Source organism: Electrona antarctica (assembly GCF_951216825.1).
Source record: "Electrona antarctica genome assembly, chromosome: 19".
NCBI classification, from domain to species: domain Eukaryota; kingdom Metazoa; phylum Chordata; class Actinopteri; order Myctophiformes; family Myctophidae; genus Electrona; species Electrona antarctica.
Window position 1 is genome coordinate 40,789,446 of NC_136800.1, and position 22,174 is coordinate 40,811,619.

At 45.9% G+C, this 22,174-nt stretch overlaps 1 protein-coding gene across 1 annotated transcript; it reads left to right on the top strand.

The window, feature by feature from the left end:
• Positions 1 to 658: 658 nt before the first annotated feature.
• Positions 659 to 20,398, top strand: rest (RE1-silencing transcription factor). The gene is made up of 10 exons (XM_079529355.1): positions 659 to 817; positions 4,108 to 4,377; positions 5,147 to 5,370; positions 6,349 to 6,527; positions 7,288 to 7,553; positions 8,528 to 8,688; positions 9,208 to 9,291; positions 11,770 to 12,056; positions 13,414 to 13,590; positions 15,222 to 20,398. The coding sequence occupies exons 2-10, from the start codon at positions 4,127 to 4,129 to the stop codon at positions 17,340 to 17,342; spliced, it is 3,750 nt and encodes a 1,249-aa protein (XP_079385481.1). The 5' UTR covers positions 659 to 817; positions 4,108 to 4,126; the 3' UTR covers positions 17,343 to 20,398.
• The last annotated feature ends 1,776 nt before the right edge of the window (positions 20,399 to 22,174 follow it).

Below are 22,174 nucleotides of genomic sequence, written 5' to 3' on the forward strand. Positions count from 1 at the left end.
CGTAAATTAATGTGTACGCAGAGCTTTTATTGTGAAGTGCCCCAGCGGAAGCGCCGTGTCTCGGTATAGGTTAACAGACAGCAGTGTGTTGGAATGTGAAGAAATCAGGGTTGCCATGTCCGCTTATTGTAAGCGACTTTGGGCTTATTTTTTGGTAGTTGCGGGTTTTGGGCTCTTGTTTCTAAAGTGTAGTTGTTTATTTGGTCTTGTTTCTAAAGTGTAGTTGTGTATTTGGACTTGTTTCTAAAGTGTAGTTGTTTATTTTGGTCTCGTTTCCAAAGTGTAGTTGTTTATTTTGGTCTTGTTTCCAAAGTGTAGTTGTTTATTTGAACTTGTTTCTAAAGTGTAGTTGTTTATTTGGGCCTTGTTTCTAAAGTGTAGTTGCTTATTTGGGCTTGTTTCTAAAGTGTAGTTGTTTATTTGGGTTTGTTTCTAAAGTGTAGTTGCTTATTTGGGCTTGTTTCTGAAGTGTAGTTGTTTATTTGGGTTTGTTTCTAAAGTGTAGTTGTTTATTTGAGCTTGTATCTGCTTATTTGGGCTGGTACCAGCCCAAATAAGTGACTATACTTACACATCTCAAAATGGACCATTTCCAAATAGCCTTTATTGGGCTCGTTATTTTTCACAGACCCTGCTTGCTTGCTTATTTCTCTCCCACAACCTGGCAACACTGGGAGTAGAAACTTCTCCCTGAACATTCTTCCACATTGTCTCTCTCTCACTCTCTCTCTCTTTCCTCCTAAAACAAAAACTAATTTAAAACAACAGCTAAGAAGACGAGGCAGGAGGATCGATAACGCGTGTGGATCTAAAACAGGTAAAGACAACAACACTTTTCTACAAAGTCGTTAAGTTTGTTTATATTTGAGGAACAAAGTGAACTTTTTAGTTGTGTATAAAATGGAGTCTGAAGCAAGGCGCTGTCCAGCGTTCATTTCAGCACCACGGCTAACAACCAACACAACACAACTCCGCCCGACCGAGGAAAAACACGCTAAAACGCGCACTTTGGGACACTTTAAACTGATCAACGTGCGTGTGGTTTCGACTAAACGTTAGTTTAAGATGGGACTTTTAAGTTTTTTACGTGTTTTTCCTCCTCTGCGGGAGTCAGAAGTTTAGTATCGGCCTTTCTTTGCTGCTTCCGGAAAATAACTTTTCTCACCCTGTAAGTTTGGTGGGTGTTACGCCGTGGCTGGTGTCCGAGCAGAAAGCTGCGACCGCAGAGGTCGCGTTTTCGCTTTCGATAGTTTTCACACCTCGACTTTGTGGCAATGTGGTGGCATTTATTTTATTTATCCGATGTAAATACTGTGATAAAACATTTAGAGTTGAGTCATACAAGTGAACCTGATCATGTTCTTATCTATCAACACAAGAGAGAAACCTCTTAATTGTTGTCACTACTAGGCCAGGCTTTCTGATTTTTTGGACCTGTGCTCCTTGCATTAGAATAGATAATTCTCCATGAAAAATGCTATATTACAGCATATCTATGGCAGCGAAAGGATGCGACTCATTGTGAGCTTGTAGATCTGCTATTTTCAAATGATTGTTATACATTTGAAGACGTGTGCGTCATGTCATAGACTGTAAATAGGTGCGTGTGTGTGTGTGCGCACAAGAGAGAGAGAGAGTGAGAGAGACTTTAAGCATGTTTGTAACCCGACACTCGACGTGTGGATGCATCCGAATTATCCAGGTCACTGGTTTGGGTGTAACCAGGCCTCTAGTCCAGCCTCGTGCTGGACAGCGACTGATGTCCGACGTATGTTAGATTTAAACGTTCACCTCTTTTTAATCCAACGATCATTACTTTTCATTACAGTTGAAACTAAATTAAACTGTACTGATGATAATGAAGGGAGCGTTTTCACACAGAGTGTGAGCTTTTTTATGAACCGTTTTTATTATTTATTTAAATCACAACACAAACAGCCAAAGACGATTGAATTAAGTTGTTTTTCCAGCATGAATTACATTACAAAGGATTAGGCATACGAAAGCAACCTATTTCACATTTCACTAGATGTTGCAACTTTTATTTTATTTTATTTAACATAACATACACATTCCTTTTGCATTTAGAATGCCGACAAGCCCGACAGGACAGACTGCCTTTATTGTGTGTGCGTCCGTGTTTATTTGTGTGTGTGTGTGTGTGTGTGTGTGTGTGTGTGTGTGTGTGTGAGAGAGAGAAATGGAACCAAATGGACCCGTAGGGTTCTATTTGGTTCAGTTGTACTGTAACTGTACACTCTCAGAGTTACAGACCTGTAAGGGTCAATTTTGTGATGTGTACACTTAACTCTCAGTCTCAGAGTTACAGACCTGTAAGGGTCCATTTTCCATGTGTACACTCACACAGACCTAGTGCAAGGGTCCATTTGGTTCCATGTGTACACTCTCAGACCTGCAAGGGTCCATTTGGTTCCATGTGTACACTCGCAGACCTGCAAGGGTCCATTTGGTTCCATGTGTACACTCTCAGAGTTACAGTAAAGGCTCATTCATAGTCTAGATTTTCGGTGGTGAGGTGACCACCGGAGCTGTAATAACGTTGAGCGGTGGTGAGTAAAAACAGAGAGAAGGGCTGGGGCGGTGGTTTGCTCTTTACCGCGGCTCGTGACGTCATGTTGTAGTTCGGTGGTCACCTCACCATCGAAAATCCAGACTATGAATAGTGTCCATTAGGTATCATCTGTACATTCTCAGAGTTACAGACCTGTAAAGGCCTATTCATAGTCTGGATTGTCAGTGGAGAGGTGACCACCAGAGCTGTAATAACGTGGAGCGGTGGTGAGTAAAAACAGAGAGAAGGGCTGGGGAGAGCCAGACTATGAATAACGCTTTAGGGTCAATTTGGTTCCATGTGTGACGGCCAAGCTACACCAGGCTTTTCTCGCACGTTTACCCTAAACGCGCGGCCTGCGCGTGCGTTTTTTAAAATAGGACTGGACCTAAATTCAACGCACGCGCTTAGGGCGCAGCGTGCATGCCGGCCCACCTAGCCATAGTGAGGCCCATCTAGAATCGCATTTCTGGCTGCGCCTCTGCGGATAACTTAACCGATTCTGGGCGGGAACCCCTTTTGGTGTTTCAAAGCATTATGTTATGCTTTAGCTATTGGAAAAAATAGCAGATCTACAAGCTCATAGCACGGCACCGAGTGCCGCGCTACGAGCTTGTAGATCTGCTATTTTTTTTAAATTGCGAAAATGTGGCGTTTTCACAGTGAATGTTTTTAACTCATATCTTTGCTAATGGGGGGGGGGGGGGGATTAGACCTTCAGGTCTAATCGACCGAAACGTCGACCCAATAAAGAGCAACATTTTGGCAAGTGTCTGACAGTGTGCAGGATCCTTTCTTTGTTTTTCAAAGATACCCTTTTTAAGTATGCTCTATTGCCCTACACACCTGTCACTATAGCCTTCTGAGGTGTGCATCGGCCTTTAAGTATGCTCTATTGCCCTACACACCTGTCACTAGCCTTCTGAGGTGTGCATCAGCCTTTTGCTAAAGCCATGCAAGGTACCAACCAGCACATCGGGAGCAATTTGGGGTTCAGTGTCTTGCCCAAGGACACTTCGACATGTAGACAGGAGGAGCCGGGATTCGAACCACAGACCCATGGATCATTGGACAACCTGCTCTACCTCTTGAGCCACAGTCGCCCCAGTGTGACGTCGTCTGTTAAGGCGTCTATAGCCCTGACGTAAATAACGAGTACTTAACTTTTAGTACTCGCCGATACCGAGTACTGATATGAGTACTTTATTTTTGTCGAGTAACCACTTATTTTACCCCCTTTTTCTCATAGATGCAGATGGATCTACGATCTACACTTGCCAGTTGTCATTTATGCTTGTAGATCGGCTCTTTCGGGGCGATTTGCTGCAGTGTTGGGTCAGACTTGCTCCTGTTGCATTGATCGTTCAGCCTAGTGTCAATTGGATGTTTTGGTACTCGGGTCAGAGTATCGGGGCCCGTTCCGAGTACCGAGTACAAGTACTTGAGGGTGGTATCGGCCCCGAGTAACCGATACCGGTATCGTAACAACTCTAATAACGATAGACCGTGTTGTGTGTGTGTGTGTTGTGTTGCAGCGTGGCAGAGTTCCAGGACATGTCCGCTCAGACCGTGCTGTCGGTGGGCATGTTCCCCTGTGTGGGGGGGGCGATGGGGGGTCTGGGGGACCCCCACAACGAGCTGCACCCCCCTGCCGCCCCGCAGCTGGTGATGCTGGCCAACGTGGCCGTGGTGACGGGCGCGGATGGCGCCGGAGGAGGGGGCGGAGCCGAGAAGGAGATGATGGAGCTGAAGACGGTGCAGGGGTGTGGCTACTCTGACGAGGACGAGGACGAAGGAATCATCCGGTACGTTCATCTATCTATGCCAGGGGTTCCCAAAGTGGGGAACGGGTGCGCACGCTTATCCGACACACCAAACGTCCGACATGCGAACATGCAAACTTATCATTATACATCATCTCATGAACAACTGAATTCATGTGATTGGTTAGCCGATTTGCTCGTCTACAATATGACGCACATTTTCCCTTCATTGTCAATGGCATTTAATGTTTGTGTTGCCATGAATTTACATCATATTTGAATGTGTATATCAATAATCACACCTGTGTGAAGTGAGGGGTGCTCTTATCAATCATACATCATCATGACGTACAATAGACACTAAGCCGATTTGCTCAGACACTATGACGTTAAATTCTCCATCCATTGTCAATGGGAATTTAATCTTTGTGTAGGGCAAAGTTTGTGAACATACCCTAAAAGGGGCTAGAACCATAGAGTAATAAAAGCATAGAGACCGTTAGCCCCAGCTATTAATAGGAGTTGCTCAGTGGCGTTTTGAAGCACCTGGAAGACTGCCGGAAGTGCAATTATAACTCAATGGCTCGAGCGAGCGGAAGTTTAGCCTAGCCTAGCCCAGGACCTCAGATTTGAGTTCCGGGGCTTACACACATGACGTCATGAACATCCGTCCACCTCCATGAAAGTGCTGCAGTTCAACTTTCCGCCAGTAGGTAGTGGCAGCTTCAACGTTGGATAGCCTTACTGGGGGCTTGGCTAGAACCCCTCAAAAATAATTATATATTTTTCTTTAATAAAACCCTGTTTAAAGGTACAGCTACGACGACCACAACCAGCGCGAGGTGTGCATCGTGGAGTACCCAGAATCCCCGGCTCCCCACGAGACGGGCGGCGGCTTCCCGGCCGCCGTGAACGGCTCTGAGCGGAGAGACCGTGAGGAAGAGGAGGAGGAGGAGGACGAGGAGGAGGAGGATGAAGAGCAGCTCAGAGCGCAGGACCTGTCCAGAGCGTCCCGATACCACCCCAGACAACCTGGTAAGACGTAATGGGGTCTTGTAGATCTTCCTTTTGAAAATGTGCTAATTGGAAAGTTTGTGCAAATCTTTGGAAATACATTTTTAACCCATCTCGGGGCGGGAACCCCTTTTGGTGTTTTAAGCATTATGTTCTACTTTAGCTATTGAAAAATAGCAGATCTACAAGTTCGTAGCACGGCACGGAGTGCCGCGCCACGAGCTTGTAGATCTGCTATTTTTGAAAAATTGTGAAAATGTGTTGCAAATCGTTGAATATATATTCTTTCAGAGCGAACGGGGGTCCCCTGGAACAAATTATTTTCAGATGGGGAGAATTCTGAGGGTCCTTGACATGGAAAAGGTTTTAGGCACCACCGATATAGAAACATAGGTTTTTTCAGAAAACAGCTTAGGATTTAGAAGACATTTGTAGAATAATGTCCGGGTAGCTCAGTCAGTATAGCCTGGGCACCGCCAACTCATCGTATGAGTAGCACTGCTTGAAGTCGTGCGGTAAGTACTGGGAGCTGATGGTAGGTGTGGTGCTCCACTTCAGCATTCCATCTCCCAGTGCAAGGCCTAGCGCATTGAAACAGGGACAGACTCCATCTCCCAGAGGTCTAGCACATTGTAACGGGGGATAGACTCCATCTCCCAGAGGTCTAACGCATTGAAATGGGGATAGACTCCATCTCCCAGAGGTCTAGTGCATTGCAACGGGGATGGACTCCCATCTCCCAGAGGTCTAGTGCATTGCAACGGGGATAGACTCCATCTCCCAGAGTTGTAACGCATTGAAATGCATGGGGACAGACTCCATCTCCCAGAGTTGTAACGCATTGAAATGCATGGGGATAGACTCCATCTCCCAGAGTTGTAACGCATTGAAATGCATGGGGATATACTCCCGCACCCTGGCTGATACCGGCAATAAACCTCTCTGACTTACTTACTACAACATTGTAACAACATTGACCCCCCCCCCCCCTTCCTCCAGCAGCAGTAACAACAACAACAACAACGACAACAGCAACAACAACATCGGGTTCGGGACCCAAACCGGAGCAGCAGAGAGTGTCCGTGGTGCGTACCGTCCACCACCACCAGGGGGCCCCGCTCCTCGCAGTAGCAGCCAAGAAGAAGAAGCCCTTCTACTGCAAGCCCTGTGCCTTCCAGGTATATTTATAGGGCTGCAAATCTGTACGATACGATTTATGAATCTCTACGATACTATTATGAATCTCTACGATACGATTTATGAATCTCTATGATACTATTATGAATCTCTACGATACGATTATGAATCTCTACGATACGATTATGAATCTCTACGATACGATTTATGAATCTCTACGATACGATTATGAATCTCTACGATACGATTTATGAATCTCTACGATATGATTATGAATCTCTACGATACGATTTATGAATCTCTACGATACGATTATGAATCTCTACGATACGATTTATGAATCTCTACGATATGATTATGAATCTCTACGATACGATTTATGAATCTCTACGATACGATTATGAATCTCTACGATACGATTTATGAATCTCTACGATACGATTTATGAATCTCTACGATACGATTATGAATCTCTACGATACGATTTATGAATCTCTACGATACGATTATGAATCTCTACGATACGATTTATGAATCTCTACGATACGATTATGAATCTCTACGATATGATTATGAATCTCTACGATACGATTATGAATCTCTACGATACGATTTATGAATCTCTACGATACAATTAGGTTTTTCACGTGAGGTTTTTCAGACATTTTTTTAAAATTTCGTCCTCAGGTCTAAATGGGTTAAGGCCAGTAAGGCCGATACCGATGTGATGACCAATTAATTGCCCATCCCTACTGTTTCCCCCCACTGATTTTATGCCCCCCCCCCCCTCCTCCCTCCCAGGCCCACAGCGAGCAGCAGTTCGTCGACCACATCGGAACGCACAGCTCCAACAAGCTTGTGCTGTACAGCCGGGCGGAGGTGAGGGGGGGCAGCAAGGCCAAGGGCCTGGAGGGTGGTGGGGAGGAGGGGGGGGCCGAGGGGGACACCTCCAACATGGACAACAACAAGGGCATGATCCGCTGCCAGCGCTGTGGCTACAACACCAACCGCTACGACCACTACATCGCACACCTGAAGCACCACAGCAAGGAGGGCGAGGACCACAGGTACCCTAACTGGATCCTCTACACGTTTTAAATAGCAGATCTACAAGCTCGTGGCGTGCTACAAGCTTCTAGGTCTGCTATCTTTGAAAAATCGTGAAAATGCGGCACAAATCTTTGCATATATATTCTTTCAGAAGACTTTTTGTTTATTTCGACATCCGGCTTAAATGGGTTAACTTAACACTGACCCTAAAGCAAGGAGGTTTCTTAAGCCATTTAGACCTGAGGACGGATCTGTGTCACTGTATATACTGTAGCTTAACCATTATTTTAAACTTTAGTTGTTGAAAAATAGCAGATCTGCAAGCTCGATCGAGAAAATGTGCGCAAATCTTTGAATCTTCTTTCAGAGCGAACGTTTTTTTTCTTCAGCGGCTCGAATACATCTAATTCTGGGGCTCCTTGACATGAAATAGTCTGAGAACCACTGACATAGAAACATAGGTTTTTCAGAACACTCATGATTTGGAAGATATTTAACTGTTTCAACGCCATGCCCGAGATAACGAGATTAATCTACCTTTGCACAGGTCGCCATGCCCGAGATAAAGATATTTGATTAATTGGCGTTAATCAAGCTTCTACATAAGAAACAGCCAAAATCCCGCCGTACGACGTCTTTATTGTCTGTGTTTTCCTGCTACAGGGTGTTACAGGGTATATTGTGTCTGTGTTTTCCTGCTACAGGGTGTTACAGGGTATATTGTGTCTGTGTTTTCCTGCTACAGGGTGTTACAGGGTATATTGTGTCTTTGTTTTCCTGCTACAGGGTGTTACAGGGTATATTGTGTCTTTGTTTTCCTGCTACAGGGTGTTACAGGGTATATTGTGTCTGTGTTTTCCTGCTACAGGGTGTTACAGGGTATATTGTGTCTTTGTTTTCCTGCTACAGGGTGTTACAGGGTATATTGTGTCTTTGTTTTCCTGCTACAGGGTGTTACAGGGTATATTGTGTCTGTGTTTTCCTGCTACAGGGTGTTTAAGTGCACGTTGTGTCCGTACACGACGGTCAGCCAATACCACTGGAGGAAACACCTGAGGAACCACTTCCCCTCCAAGCTGCACACCTGTGACCAATGTAGTTACTTTACTGACCGCAAGAGTAACTATGTCCAGCACGTACGCACGCACACTGGTATGTACGCACGCACGCACACACGCACGCACGCACGCACGCACGCACGCACGCACGCACGCACGCACTCACGCACGCACGCACGCACGCACGCACGCAATGTGCATTTGTTACCATGTATCCATTGTGGCCTTTGTATACAGCTGCTGTACAGCCTTGTAAGGCTTCACTTACACGGTCACAACAGATTGTTGTATAGCTGATGCATGATACTTGTTTACTGATGCAAGCTCGCAATTCATTTCCAATGGGAGTCACATGGTTTGACACAACATTTTTGTTGTATGAGGGGGAGGGGGGCAGTCGAAGCGCAGCCGAAAGCCGTACAACAAAAATGTTGTGTCAAACCATGTGACTCCCATTGGAAATGCATTGGGGCGGCCATGACACTTACCCTTTGTTTACATCTAGCATCCAACAATGGTGTATGCTAGATGCGAAGGTGTGAGTGAGGCCTAAGTGTTGTGTTGTTGTACAGGTGTGTTCAGTATTGTTGTTGTTGTTGTTGTTGTTGTTCAGGTGTGCGTCCGTTCCAGTGTTCGTACTGCAACTATTCCAGCTCCCAGAAGACCCACCTGACCCGACACATGAGAACCCACTCTGGTCAGTATAACAGTATGATCAGACACATGAGAACCCACTCTGGTCAGTATGACAGTATGATCAGAACCACCTGACCCGACACATGAGAACCCACTCTGGTCAGTATGACAGTATGATCAGAACCACCTGACCCGACACATGAGAACCCACTCTGGTCAGTATGACAGTATGATCAGACACATGAGAACCCACTCTGGTCAGTATGACAGTATGATCAGAACCACCTGACCCGACACATGAGAACCCACTCTGGTCAGTATGACAGTATGATCAGAACCACCTGACCCGACACATGAGAACCCACTCTGGTCAGTATGACAGTATGATCAGACACATGAGAACCCACTCTGGTCAGTATGACAGTATGATCAGAACCCAGTATGATCAGAACCCACTCTGGTCAGTATGACACATGAGAACCCACTCTGGTCAGTATGACAGTATGATCAGAACCCAGTATGATCAGAACCCACTCTGGTCAGTATGACAGTATGACCATGTTGGTTGTACTAGTTCACTGTAAAACATGCACTCTAAGTGTCCATGTTGGTTGTACTAGTTCACTGTAAAACATGCACTCTAAGCGTCCATGTTGGTTGTACTGGTTCACTGCAAAACATGAACTCTAAGCGTCCATTTTGGATGTACTAGTTCACTGTAAAACATGCACTCTAAGTGTCCATGTTGGTTGTACTAGTTCACTGTAAAACATGCACTCTAAGCGTCCATGTTGGTTGTACTAGTTCACTGTAAAACATGCACTCTAAGCGTCCATGTTGGTTGTACTAGTTCACTGTAAAACATGCACTCTAAGCGTCCATGTTGGTTGTACTAGTTCACTGTAAAACATGCACTCTAAGTGTCCATGTTGGTTGTACTAGTTCACTGTAAAACATGCACTCTAAGTGTCCATGTTGGTTGTACTAGTTCACTGTAAAACATGCACTCTTAAGTGTCCATGTTGGTTGTACTAGTTCACTGTAAAACATGGACTCTTACGGGTCCACGTTTACATTTTTCAGAGTCTTATGAACACTAGACAGCAGTAGTAGTATTAGATGTTAGGCTAACACGATTAACACCTCTTGATCTTTAGTGTGTGTGTGTGTGTCTCCTAACCCTGCGTCTCATTAAACATGTCATTCTTGTGTCCTCTGTTGCACTCGGGAGCAGCTGCGCTTGGATCAGTCTGGTAAAGTGGTCTGCTGTAGGTCTGTGTGTGATGATCAGCCACATCAATGCTTCTGTCAGTATTAGTAGTATTATTTAGTGTGCTGTGATGATTGTCCAGATGTGTGGCTCAATGTTTGCGTGTTATTCCGATGCATGAGAGGCCTGTTTATTATTACTGTAATATGCACAGGCATGATTTTCCCATCATGACACGCCCCCCTCATTTAGACTGAGTGGCAAAACATTGAGCAGCATGGAGTGTTGGAGTTTGGAAGCACTCGTTGGAAATCACTCAACCGTCCTGCGTACCACCTGTTTCTGAATGTCACATAATGCAGGAGGCAGCAAAATGTTGTGTTATTGAAAACAAGCACTTCCAAACTCTGACACTTTTTCATGAAACAAAAACTTTGCAGGGATAGAAAGAGGATAATTCAAGCTTTTCGTTCAGCTGAAATGTTGGTGAGTTTAACATTGTTTAATGCAATCAGACAGGACTTTTCTGTTAGGATGAATGGGCTGTCAAGGACAAAGTAGTTTTTTGCCACTCAGTGGGCGTTCCCGCATAACTTCCAGGTACGATGATGTCACGTGCATACCCTCTATACTGTTGCATAATCATCATCGTTTCCATGTTGAAAAAACGTTCACGTAAGCTCTCAACGCGAGATCAGCTTTTTCCACTGTTTTCAATTAGCCTGGGCACCATTCCATTTCAATTAGCCTGGGCACCATTCCATTTTGGGTTCATGAACCGGTCGGGAGCGGATGATATCGCTACGTCATGTTGTAGTATTGTTTTGGGGTTCATGTGTTTGGTCCGACGGAGCATTGGTCCGAACGACAACCTACCTCAAACCCTCACCCTAACCCTAACCTCCCCCAGGGCAGCACACCTAAACCTAACCCAAACCCTCTCCCGACCCCCAACGCACCTCGGACCAATGCTCCTTCGAACCAATGGTCCGTCGGACCAATGGTCCGTCGGACCATAGTATGCCTCCCTTGTTTTGTAGTCATCAATCTTCCAGAGCTTCCTTCCATTCCTTCCATTCCATTTTGGAAGTATCACATTTCCCCTTTACGCACAAGATCGGTGTCGGCCGATCATGATCGGTGATCGGTCCCAAAAAACCTGATCGGAGCATCCCTAGTTCTTAGCTTGCTTATGATCCTTGTGTGACTATTTCCATGTATTTGATGTATTACCATGTGTTCTTGCTTACTATAAATCGCTCTGGATTAAGAGCGTGTGCTAAAATGCCTACATTGTAAATCCCCCCCATCCCCCCCTCCGTCATCCAGGCGAGCGTCCCTTCAAGTGCGAGACGTGCAACTACCTGGCGGCCAATCAGCACGAGGTGACGCGCCACGCGCGCCAGGTGCACAACGGGCCCAAGCCGCTGGCGTGTCCCTACTGCTGCTACAAGACGGCCGACCGCTCCAACTACAAGAAGCACGTGGAGCTGCACGTCAACCCGCGCCAGTTCCTCTGCCCGCTCTGCAAGTACGCCGCCTCCAAGAAGTGCAACCTGCAGTACCACATCAAGTCCCGCCACAACGGCTGCAACGCCAGCATCGACGTGTCCAAGGTACGGATTTGAGCTCGATAACCGACACCCGAAAAAAATATCCGATAACGAGCTTATCGAGTACCCGGTATCGATAAAGCTATGGGTGCTTATCAAGCCTGTTATCGAGCATAGCGGAATGTAATCACCCCTGGGCCATGGCTCAGCGGTCCAGGCACCTTGGCTGGTAATCCAGTCTGGCAGTGTGCCGCGGGTTCGACTCCCGATCCCGACAGCCTTTACTGCATGTCTTCCCCCCCCCCCATCTCTCTCCCCATTTCCTGTCAGCCTACTGTCTGTCCCTCCATAAACATTTAAAAAAAAAAAGAATGTAATCACCCACGCTGGCACAAACATGTCGGTCTAAAGGTGTATTGATACAATGCCAACCAGCGCTGTATGGGTAAACACAATTACGTGTTAAAGTGACAGTACACATATTAAATAGTTAACTTAATATTATTTTATTGGTAAAAATGAATGGTCAATTTCCTTCCGTCTGTTAGAAAAGTACTGTATTTGAAGGCCATAGTAAAAGATACTGGTTCTGTTCAGAATGTATTGTCTCGCGTCATTCCACAAAATAATAGAAAATGCTCGATAGTGGGCTCGATAAGAAGCCGTCTCGATAAGCCTGATCGATAAACTGCTCGTTATCAATAAAAATGAACGAGCTCCATCCCTAGTCAAAGGTCAGTGCCACACCCCCACAAGACTCCATGGCGTGGCGTCATCGAATTATCCAAATCTCCACGGTAGGCGCGCACGCACGTGATCTAAAGCATTTTAAGGGCTCGGATTGAGGTAATGGACGATGTTTAGAGCCTAGTAAAACTTTAATCCGACCTCGCGAGTAGAAAAGCATTGTTTGCACTAGTGAGAGAAGAGAGAAGACGGCACCGAGTGCAGCTGTCAGTCATCACACAATCACTAGTGAGAGAAGACGGCACCGAGTGCAGCTGTCAGTCATCACACAATCACTAGTGAGAGAAGACGGCACCGAGTGCAGCTGTCAGTCATCACACAATCACTTCCGGTTCAACAAAGGATTTCACGGCTGTCTAAACGGTGTAGCTCCGAGTGGAGCCACCATGTGGCGGTTAGACAGAATGTATAAACAGCAACAGTAGTTTTTAACCCATTTAGACCTCAAAATTTTAAAAAAATCTTCTAAATCCTCCAGTTTTCTGAAATAAATATTTTCACGATTTTTCAATAGCTTAAAGTATAACATAATGCTTGAAACACAAAGGGGTTCCCGCACAATGGGTTAACAAAAAACTAAATAAAAACTTGATCACAAAAAAAGTTACAATACAAATACCTCACAATTGTAGTCGAGTACATGTACTTAAGTTCCTTTCCGCCCGTGTCAAAGGTCGTGCTGAAGAAGAAGCCGGTGAGGAAGTCTGACGAGGAGGATGAGGAAGAGGAGGAGTCTAGCGGCAGTGAGGTCACAGATGGAGGCGTGGCCAGCGATGGAGGCGTGGCCAAGTCTGACGAGTCGTCATCCGAGAACTTCGGAGAGGAAGACCCGATGGATGACCTGATGGAGGTAGGGAGGGGTCCCGATAAATGACCTGAGGGAGGTAGGGCGGGGTCCCGATAAATTACCTGATGGAGGTAGGGAGGGGTCTCGATAAATGACCTGATGGAGGTAGGGAGGGGTCCCGATAAATGACCTGATGGAGGTAGGGAGGGGTCCCGATAAATGACCTGATGGAGGTAGGGAGGGGTCCCGATAAATGACCTGATGGAGGTAGGGAGGGGTCCCGATAAATGACCTGATGGAGGTAGGGAGGGGTCCCGATAAATGACCTGATGGAGGTAGGGAGGGGTCCCGATAAATGACCTGATGGAGGTAGGGAGGGGTCCCGATAAATGACCTGATGGAGGTAGGGAGGGGTCCCGATAAATGACCTGATGGAGGTAGGGAGGGGTCCCGATAAATGACCTGATGGAGGTAGGGAGGGGTCCCGATAAATGACCTGATGGAGGTAGGGAGGGGTCCCGAAAAGACAAGATCACGTTAACCCATTTAGACCTGACGCCGGTTAAAGAATGCCTTCTAAATACGTTTTCTAAAATAAATAAAAATAAACTTCAAATATTTAAGGGGCGCGGGGACACACACACACACACACACACACACAAAAGTCTTATCTGATTGACAGCCCATACATCCAAACAGAAAAGTCCTATCTGATTGACAGCCCATACAGCCAAAGAGAAAAGTCCTATCTGATTGACAGCCCATACATCCAAACAGAAAAGTCCTATCTGATTGACAGCCCATACATCAACACAGAAAAGTCCTATTTGATTGACAGCCCTTACATCCAAACAGAAAAGTCCTATCTGATTGACAGCCCATACATCAACACAGAAAAGTCCTATCTGATTGACAGCCCATACATCAACACAGAAAAGTCTTATCTGATTGACAGCCCATACATCCAAACAGAAAAGTCCTATCTGATTGACAGCCCATACATTCAAACAGAAAAGTCCTATCTGATTGACAGCCCATACATCCAAACAGAAAAGTCCTATTTGATTGACAGCCCATACATTCAAACAGAAAAGTCCTATCTGATTGACAGCCCATACATCCAAACAGACAAGTCCTATCTGATTGACAGCCCATACATCCACACAGAAAAGTCCTATCTGATTGACAGCCCATACATCCAAACAGAAAAGTCCTATCTGATTGACAGCCCATACATTCAAACAGAAAATTCCTATCTGATTGACAGCCCATACATCAACACAGAAAAGTCCTATCTGATTGACAGCCCATACATCCACACAGAAAAGTCCTATCTGATTGACAGCCCATACATCCACACAGAAAAGTCCTATCTGATTGACAGCACATACATCCAAACAGAAAAGTCCTATCTGATTGACAGCCCATACATCAACACAGAAAAGTCCTATCTGATTGACAGCCCATACATCCACACAGAAAAGTCCTATCTGATTGACAGCCCATACATCCACACAGAAAAGTCCTATCTGATTGACAGCCCATACATCCAAACAGAAAAGTCCTATCTGATTGCATTAAACAACGTTAAACTCACTTTGCCACTCGATTTGCCACTCACCTTATGCATACGCATACCCTCTATAGAATAATAGTAATGGATCTTCATTCTGGTCACTTTTCCACATCCCCAGGTGGACGAGGCAGACGACGGGCCAGAGGATGACGCTCCGGAGAAACAGCCCATCAATCTGTCCACCAAGCGGAGCAGCAAACCGACCAATGACAAGACGGCACAGAGCAGCAAACTGACCAATGAGCAGGCCCCGGAGACCGCGCAGAGCAGCTGCACTCCCGCCGACGAGCAGAAACCCGCCAACAAGAGCGCGGAGAAAAAGAGGCCGAGACAGAAGAGGACTGTCGTCGAGAAGAAGAAGACGACGGTCGCTGCCGAAGTCACCCCGAAAGACGAGGGCATCGCTGAGGAGGTCGAAAAGACCACGGACAAGAAGACGGCAACAACGAGGAGTTCCAGGAAGATGGCTGCTGCGGCCAAGAGAGGCAAGACTGAGGACAAGATGGACGCCACCACGGAACAACCTGCCAGAAGCACCCCACAGGCCAGACGACAGGCCTCGGAGAGGGAGAGAGCTGAGGAGGAGGAAAGAGGAGTGCAGAAGAAACTAGAGGAGGAGAAGAAGAAGAAGGAGGAGGAAGCAGCGGAGAAGAAGGAGAGAGAATGTCAGAAGAACGAAAACAACAACGGTGCAAAGAACAAACAAGGCCCCAAAAAGGGGAGGAAGAAACCAGAGAAAGTTAGAGAAACCGTCGAGGACAGTCCTGTTGTAAAGGGCTCTGCTAAAGACACCCCTGCTATAGCCAGTCCTGATAAAGACAGCCCTGGTAAAAGCCTGCCTAAGAAGCCCACGGTGAGGAAGACTAAGGCGGTGAAGAGAAAAGCAGCAGAGGCTCTGGACCTGTCCACCAAACCCTGCGACGAGGCGGTGTGTGTGGCTGAAAACACCAGCACCACCGAGACGGCCAGCAGCAGCCGCTCTGAGAAGCCAACATCGGCTCCGTGTCCGCCCGTCGACACGGAGACCTCTCTTCCTCCTCCGGTCAAACTGAAGAAGACCAGGAAGAGCAACAGGAAAAGCCCCAGCGAGGAGTTGGAGGCTCCTCCGGTTCAGACCGACCAGAGCCGTTCCGTCACAGAGCTGCTGCCGGAAGACCGGCAGAGCAACCCCACAGCGGCGGCGGCGGCGGCGGCGGTCATCGCCGATGTCGGGCAGACGACCGCCACAAAAACCCTCGCCGTAGAGCCCCGGGCCCAGAAGAACAGCTCTGCCGTGGAGCCCCAGGCCCAGAAGAACAGCTCCATCGTGGAGCCCCGGGCCCAGAAGAACAGCTCCATCGTGGAGCCCCGGGCCCAGAAGAACAGCTCCATCGTGGAGCCCCGGGCCCAGAAGAACAGCTCCATCGTGGAGCCCCGGGCCCAGAAGAACAGCTCCATCGTGGAGCCCAGGGCCCAGAAGAACAGCTCTACCGTGGAGCCACGGGCCCAGAAGAACAGCTCCATCGTGGAGCCCCGGGCCCAGAAGAACAGCTCTACCGTGGAGCCCCGGGCTCAGAAGAACAGCTCGACCGTGGAGCCCCGGGCTCAGAAGAACAGCTCTACCGTAGAGTCCAGGGCTCAGAAGAACAGCTCTACCGTAGAGCCCAGGGCTCAGAAGAACAGCTCTACCGTGGAGCCCCGGGCCCAGAAGAACAGCTCTACCGTGGAGCCCAGGGCCCAGAAGAACAGCTCCACCGTGGAGCCCCGGGCTCAGAAGAACAGCTCTATCGTAGACCCAGCATCCACACCGACGCCAAACCAGGACAAGGACAGCACCGAGCCGAAGGCTCCGGCGGCCATCTTCAAGTGTCCATCTCCCTCCCTGAAGCTTCTCCCCCACCGTCGCCCTTCCACCTCCGCCTCCGCCCGTCCAGCGGGCGACGCAGAGGAAGACGAGGGCATCCACAGCAGCCACGAGGCGAGCAGCGACGTCAGCGACAGCGCGTCGGAAGGCAGCGACGACTCTGGCCTGAACAGCAACAACGGTAACAACAACAACGGCAGCGTTGGCGGCGCCCCCGGTGGCGGCTCGGGGAAGGCGGCCAACGACCCTGAGAGCCCGACTGACGAGATCCCCACGCCCACCGAGATGAAGTGCCACACCTGCATCTTCTGCGACCGCACCTTCCCTCTGGAGGGAGAGTACCGCCGACACCTGAACCGTCACCTGGTCAATGTCTACTATATGGACAACCCCTGAAGCTCCTCATATGGTCATGAACAACCCCTGAAGCTCCTTATTTGGTCATTAACACCTGAACCGACACCTAGTCAATGACTACTTCTCTGGACAACCAATCAGCGGCCAAGACACTGACTGGACAGCCAACCAGTGGCCAAGACACTGACTGGGCAGCCAACCAGTGGCCAAGACACTGACTGGGCAGCCAACCAGTGGCCAAGACACTGACTGGGCAGCCAACCAGTGGCCAAGACACAGACTGGACAGCCAACCAGCGGCCAAGGCACTTCTTTTCTTTTCTTTTTAAATCGATTGAAATGCGTTGTCTTCTTTCTTTAAATCGATTTGAAATACGTCAACATACTCTTATTTACTGTGTAATGGTTTTGTATAAAACATTGACTGTTTTTTTGTTTTTTTTCTTAAATCGATTGAAATACGTCAACCATACTCTATCTCTACTATGTAATGGTTTTGTATAAAACATTGACTATTTCCCCCCCCTTCTACCATGGCAAAGAAAAACCTATATTCAATGATGACGGGATGTCCGTCTCTCTGTCTAGAGTTATTTTCACCATTTCTTCCCCTTTGGGATTTTCTTGCTTTTAACTAAACTTAATCAATTGTGACCAGATTTGACTGAGAGCCTGCCATCACCAGAGGGGAAAAACCTTTTTTTGTATCTTTTATTTTTTATCCAAAATGAGTTAATAGCACAGGCAGACTCATACTAGAGCATGTCTGAAATAAGTGTCAGAGCTGAAATCGACATGTAAATATGAAATAAATGCTTAAACATGTAGCTAGGTGTAATGTTGGAGACCACAGAAGTGAACCTTTCAAGCCTGTTTTCTCAACTCGCTGTTTTCTGCAAGACATTACTAAGCCATATCTCCAAAACTGGTGGGTCAAACTGAACAACCAATATGTCAATTTGAAGCTATGATTCACTGCTTTCATATGACATGAAAAAAATAAAATTAAAAAAAATCCAATGGCAGTCCCTCAGTCAAATTTAGTCACAATTGAACTTGGCAAAGTGATTGTTTTGCTGTATTGAATTATGACAATACAATAAACTAACAAAACAAAAATAACTCTTTAACAGACATGGGACTATTTGGGATGTTCTTTGTTACATTTATTTTTTTCTTCATTAAATGCGATCGCACCGGTGTTGTCTAGGTTTGTGGTTCCCAAACGTGATCGTGACCCAAAGAGAGATTAGAACGTTTGCCCGGTACTCAAACTAGTGAAAATAGCAGATCTACAAGCTTGTAGATCTGCTATTTTCACTACTGAAAAAAAATTATAATAATTAAAGTGACCCATAAAAATGTGTGTGCGACCCACATATGGGTCGCGACCCAGTGTTTGGGAACCACCAGTGTAATAAAGTATTAACCAGTAACATTGTGTTTGTACAGTTAAAACAAACAAAAACGGTGAGATCGTCACAGATGTCGACTCGAGGCGGTCGTATCGCATCCAAAGATTGATTTCCACAATAAGCAACTTGGCATGTTTTCATGTATTGTCTGTGCCTTTGACAATCATTTTGTATTTTTGGTTGTTGTACTTGTTGCACTTATGTAAATTCTTTTGCGTTTGTGTTGAAATGTTTTCTATAGCGGTTAGGTTCCCTTGTGTTGAAATGTTTTCTAGTTGGAACAATTTTAAAATGTTTTTCAAAATAGTAAGAAAGGCAGAGAAGTTTAGGGATACGTTTTCGTCAGGCTACACTATTTTAACTATTCGAAAATGTTTTTTTTTTTCAAAATTTCAAAATAGTTTAGGGATAAGGGGTTTAGCATGGATGAAAATAGGGCCCTGAGTGTCTGAATTTAAGACACAAATCTTGGATTTGACTTAGATTTGCCTAGAATTAGGGGGAATGGTAGGGGGAAAAACAATAACTTGTTGATATGTAGTTTGTAAAACGTTGATACAGCCCGAGCTCACATCACAAAGCCTCTACTGTAAGGCTGTTGAGTTACTCCACAACAGCGGGAGAAAATATCTGATCTACATGGTCTTCGTGACGCCACAGGCACACAGATCTTCCCCTGTTCATGGATGTTGGAGATCCGTTGTAAATGTATATATATATATATATATATATATATATATCTGCTTCCCTGGTAGAAACGATCTGTGCAATATTTTACCTTTTCTTTCTTGTTTTAAAATCGCGATGCCAAAGTTAATGTCGAGCTAATAAAATAGAGGCACTAGAACTCATGTGGATGTTCGGAGAGTACAAACAGCCGACGGGACCGTCGTGGGTTTTTCTGTTTCACGTGTGTTTTCGTTAGTATAGTGGTTTACTTTAATGGGACTTGTTAGGTTTAAACGACGGCGCCCACTTTAGCGGCAAAGTGCCAAGCGTGCAAACGTGCCAGTGAACCGTTCGTTCCCTCTCCTCCCCCTGAGTCCTAAAGAACTGGTGTCGATGTTTGGAGTGTAACCAAACCATGCACACCACGCCAGAGAAATTGTGTTTGTTGACCACCAAGTGTCACTGTTGTGCAGACACACACACACACACACACAGAGGCCAGGGAGGACGGCATGTACAGTACTACAGTACGAGAACAGTAGGCCTACAGTACCACTCACTTCAGACTGGGCTGATCTTTTTTATTTTTAATATCTATGGTGCTTGGTTCATGATAAAACCGACATTATGGCGACCGTTGTGCGAATGAATATAGTGTGTTTCCATAGTAACCATGTCAACACACCATGTCCGTTCGGCTGTTGTCGTCATGCTTTGATGTTGAATCGTGATTGAGTTTAAGGAAGACAACGGACACCGTCGTTTAAAATCAACGTCACTTTATTTCAAAATGAGTTGTTGCATCTATTCAATGATAGCTACATATTTTAGCTTGATTAACTGCTTGTACTGCCATTGTTTGTTTAGAAGTAGTAAAAAGATAGACTAATGTAGGGTTGTTTTAACCAATAAACATTTAGGAGAAAAAAAAGATTAATGTTTCACGACACAAAACACTTGTATCATACTGTCCACTGTACATTTTTTAAATAAAGCTGGGAAAACTCCAGAACCCTGGTGTGTGCGTGGTTATTTTTCTTTCTTTCTTTTCAGTGGCGTCTAAAGCAGGGATGGGCAACTTTGACGATGGAGAGGGCCACTATAGTTCCACACTCACTCCAGAGGGCCACTATAGTTCCACACTCACTCCAGAGGGCCACTATAGTTCCACACTCACTCCAGAGGGACACTATTTCCACACTCACTTCAGAGGGCCACTATAGTTCCACACTCACTCCAGAGGGCCACTATAGTGCCACACTCACTCCAGAGGGCCACTATAGTGCCACACTCACTCCAGAGGGCCACTATAGTTCCACACTCACTCCAGAGGTCCACGATAATTCCACACTTACTCCAGAGGGCCACTATAGTTCCACACTCACTCCAGAGGGCCACTATAGTTCCACACTCACTCCAGAGGTCCACGATAATTCCACACTTACTCCAGAGGTCCACTATAATTCCACACTTACTCCAGAGGGCCACTATAGTTCCACACTCACTCCAGAGGGAGTGAGTGTTTCAATGGCATTCCGAAAATAAACAGACCGATTGTGTGTGTATAGAAGCATTCTTAATTCTTATTAATGGTTCTACTTTCAAATACAGACACACATTATGGACTGTGTTCAGGTGATCTGACAACATTTCTCCTCCTTTGTTTGTCCGTTTTAGTGATTGTTTTCTTTTCTGTTGCGGGATGTTGGGAATTTGGGATCACGGCACTCTATCTTTAACAGTATTTCTACATTGCAGTATTGATACTTGTATTTGTAGGCTACTTTTACCACCACCATTAAACAAGAGCCTAAGAGGTGATAATTACACTTGATTGATTGATTGATTGATTGATTTATTTATTAACAGTTTGCAGAATTACATAGCCTACATTTCAAGTACAACTCAATACAACTGTTAACTGTGAGTGGACGACACCATAAAGCATTTGGCGCATTTGACGATGTCTTCTCAATCAGAGCCACACTCATTGCATAGGCTACAAAACGGACTATTTAAAAAAAACACAGAAAAAAATGAAAGAAAAAAAGCCCATGATAGCTAGCTATCACTATGACCGTATATCTTGATTATTGGTTGCACTTACACTGACCTGCCACACGGTGGCACTGTTTGGTCACTCTAGTACGTATATGTTCATTCATTGTAGACCAAGGAAGTTAATAATTAATTTGAAAGAAAAAAGGTAACTGATAGCCTACCAATTCATGGAAGGCTGTATAAGGATGTTCAATATTAGAATGAATGAGCCAAATAAGGACTATATGTTTCCTGGACACACTAATAGGCTAAAACTAGAAACTGGTGGTAATATGTTCTCCAAACTATTATGGTTGAAATCAAATAAACTGTGCTCACATGAATAGTTTCTGACTAAGTTACTTGAATGATCATGTCTACTTTTGTTTTGTTTCACAAAGTAGGTGTAATGGGTATGATTTTGATGTAAAATGACCGTACTCTAGTTGTTGTTTCCAGCCAGGCCCTGCTCATAGAACACATTTCATCGTAGTGGTTCAATGCCTTGTTCAAGGGCACTTCAGCGGTGGTAATTTTAACGTGTCGGGCGGCTGATTCGAACTAGAAACCTTCCGGTATCAAGACCGCGCCGCTATCCGTTCGGCCACCGCTGTATATTGTTTTGTTCTTGTGAAGCTTGTTTTGGTCCTTTCTTTTATTGTCTCCACCAGGCCGAAGGCATGGGGAGAGAGTATGTTTTGCACTCCGTCCATGTGTGTGTGTGATTGTGTCCGTCCGTCCGTCCGCC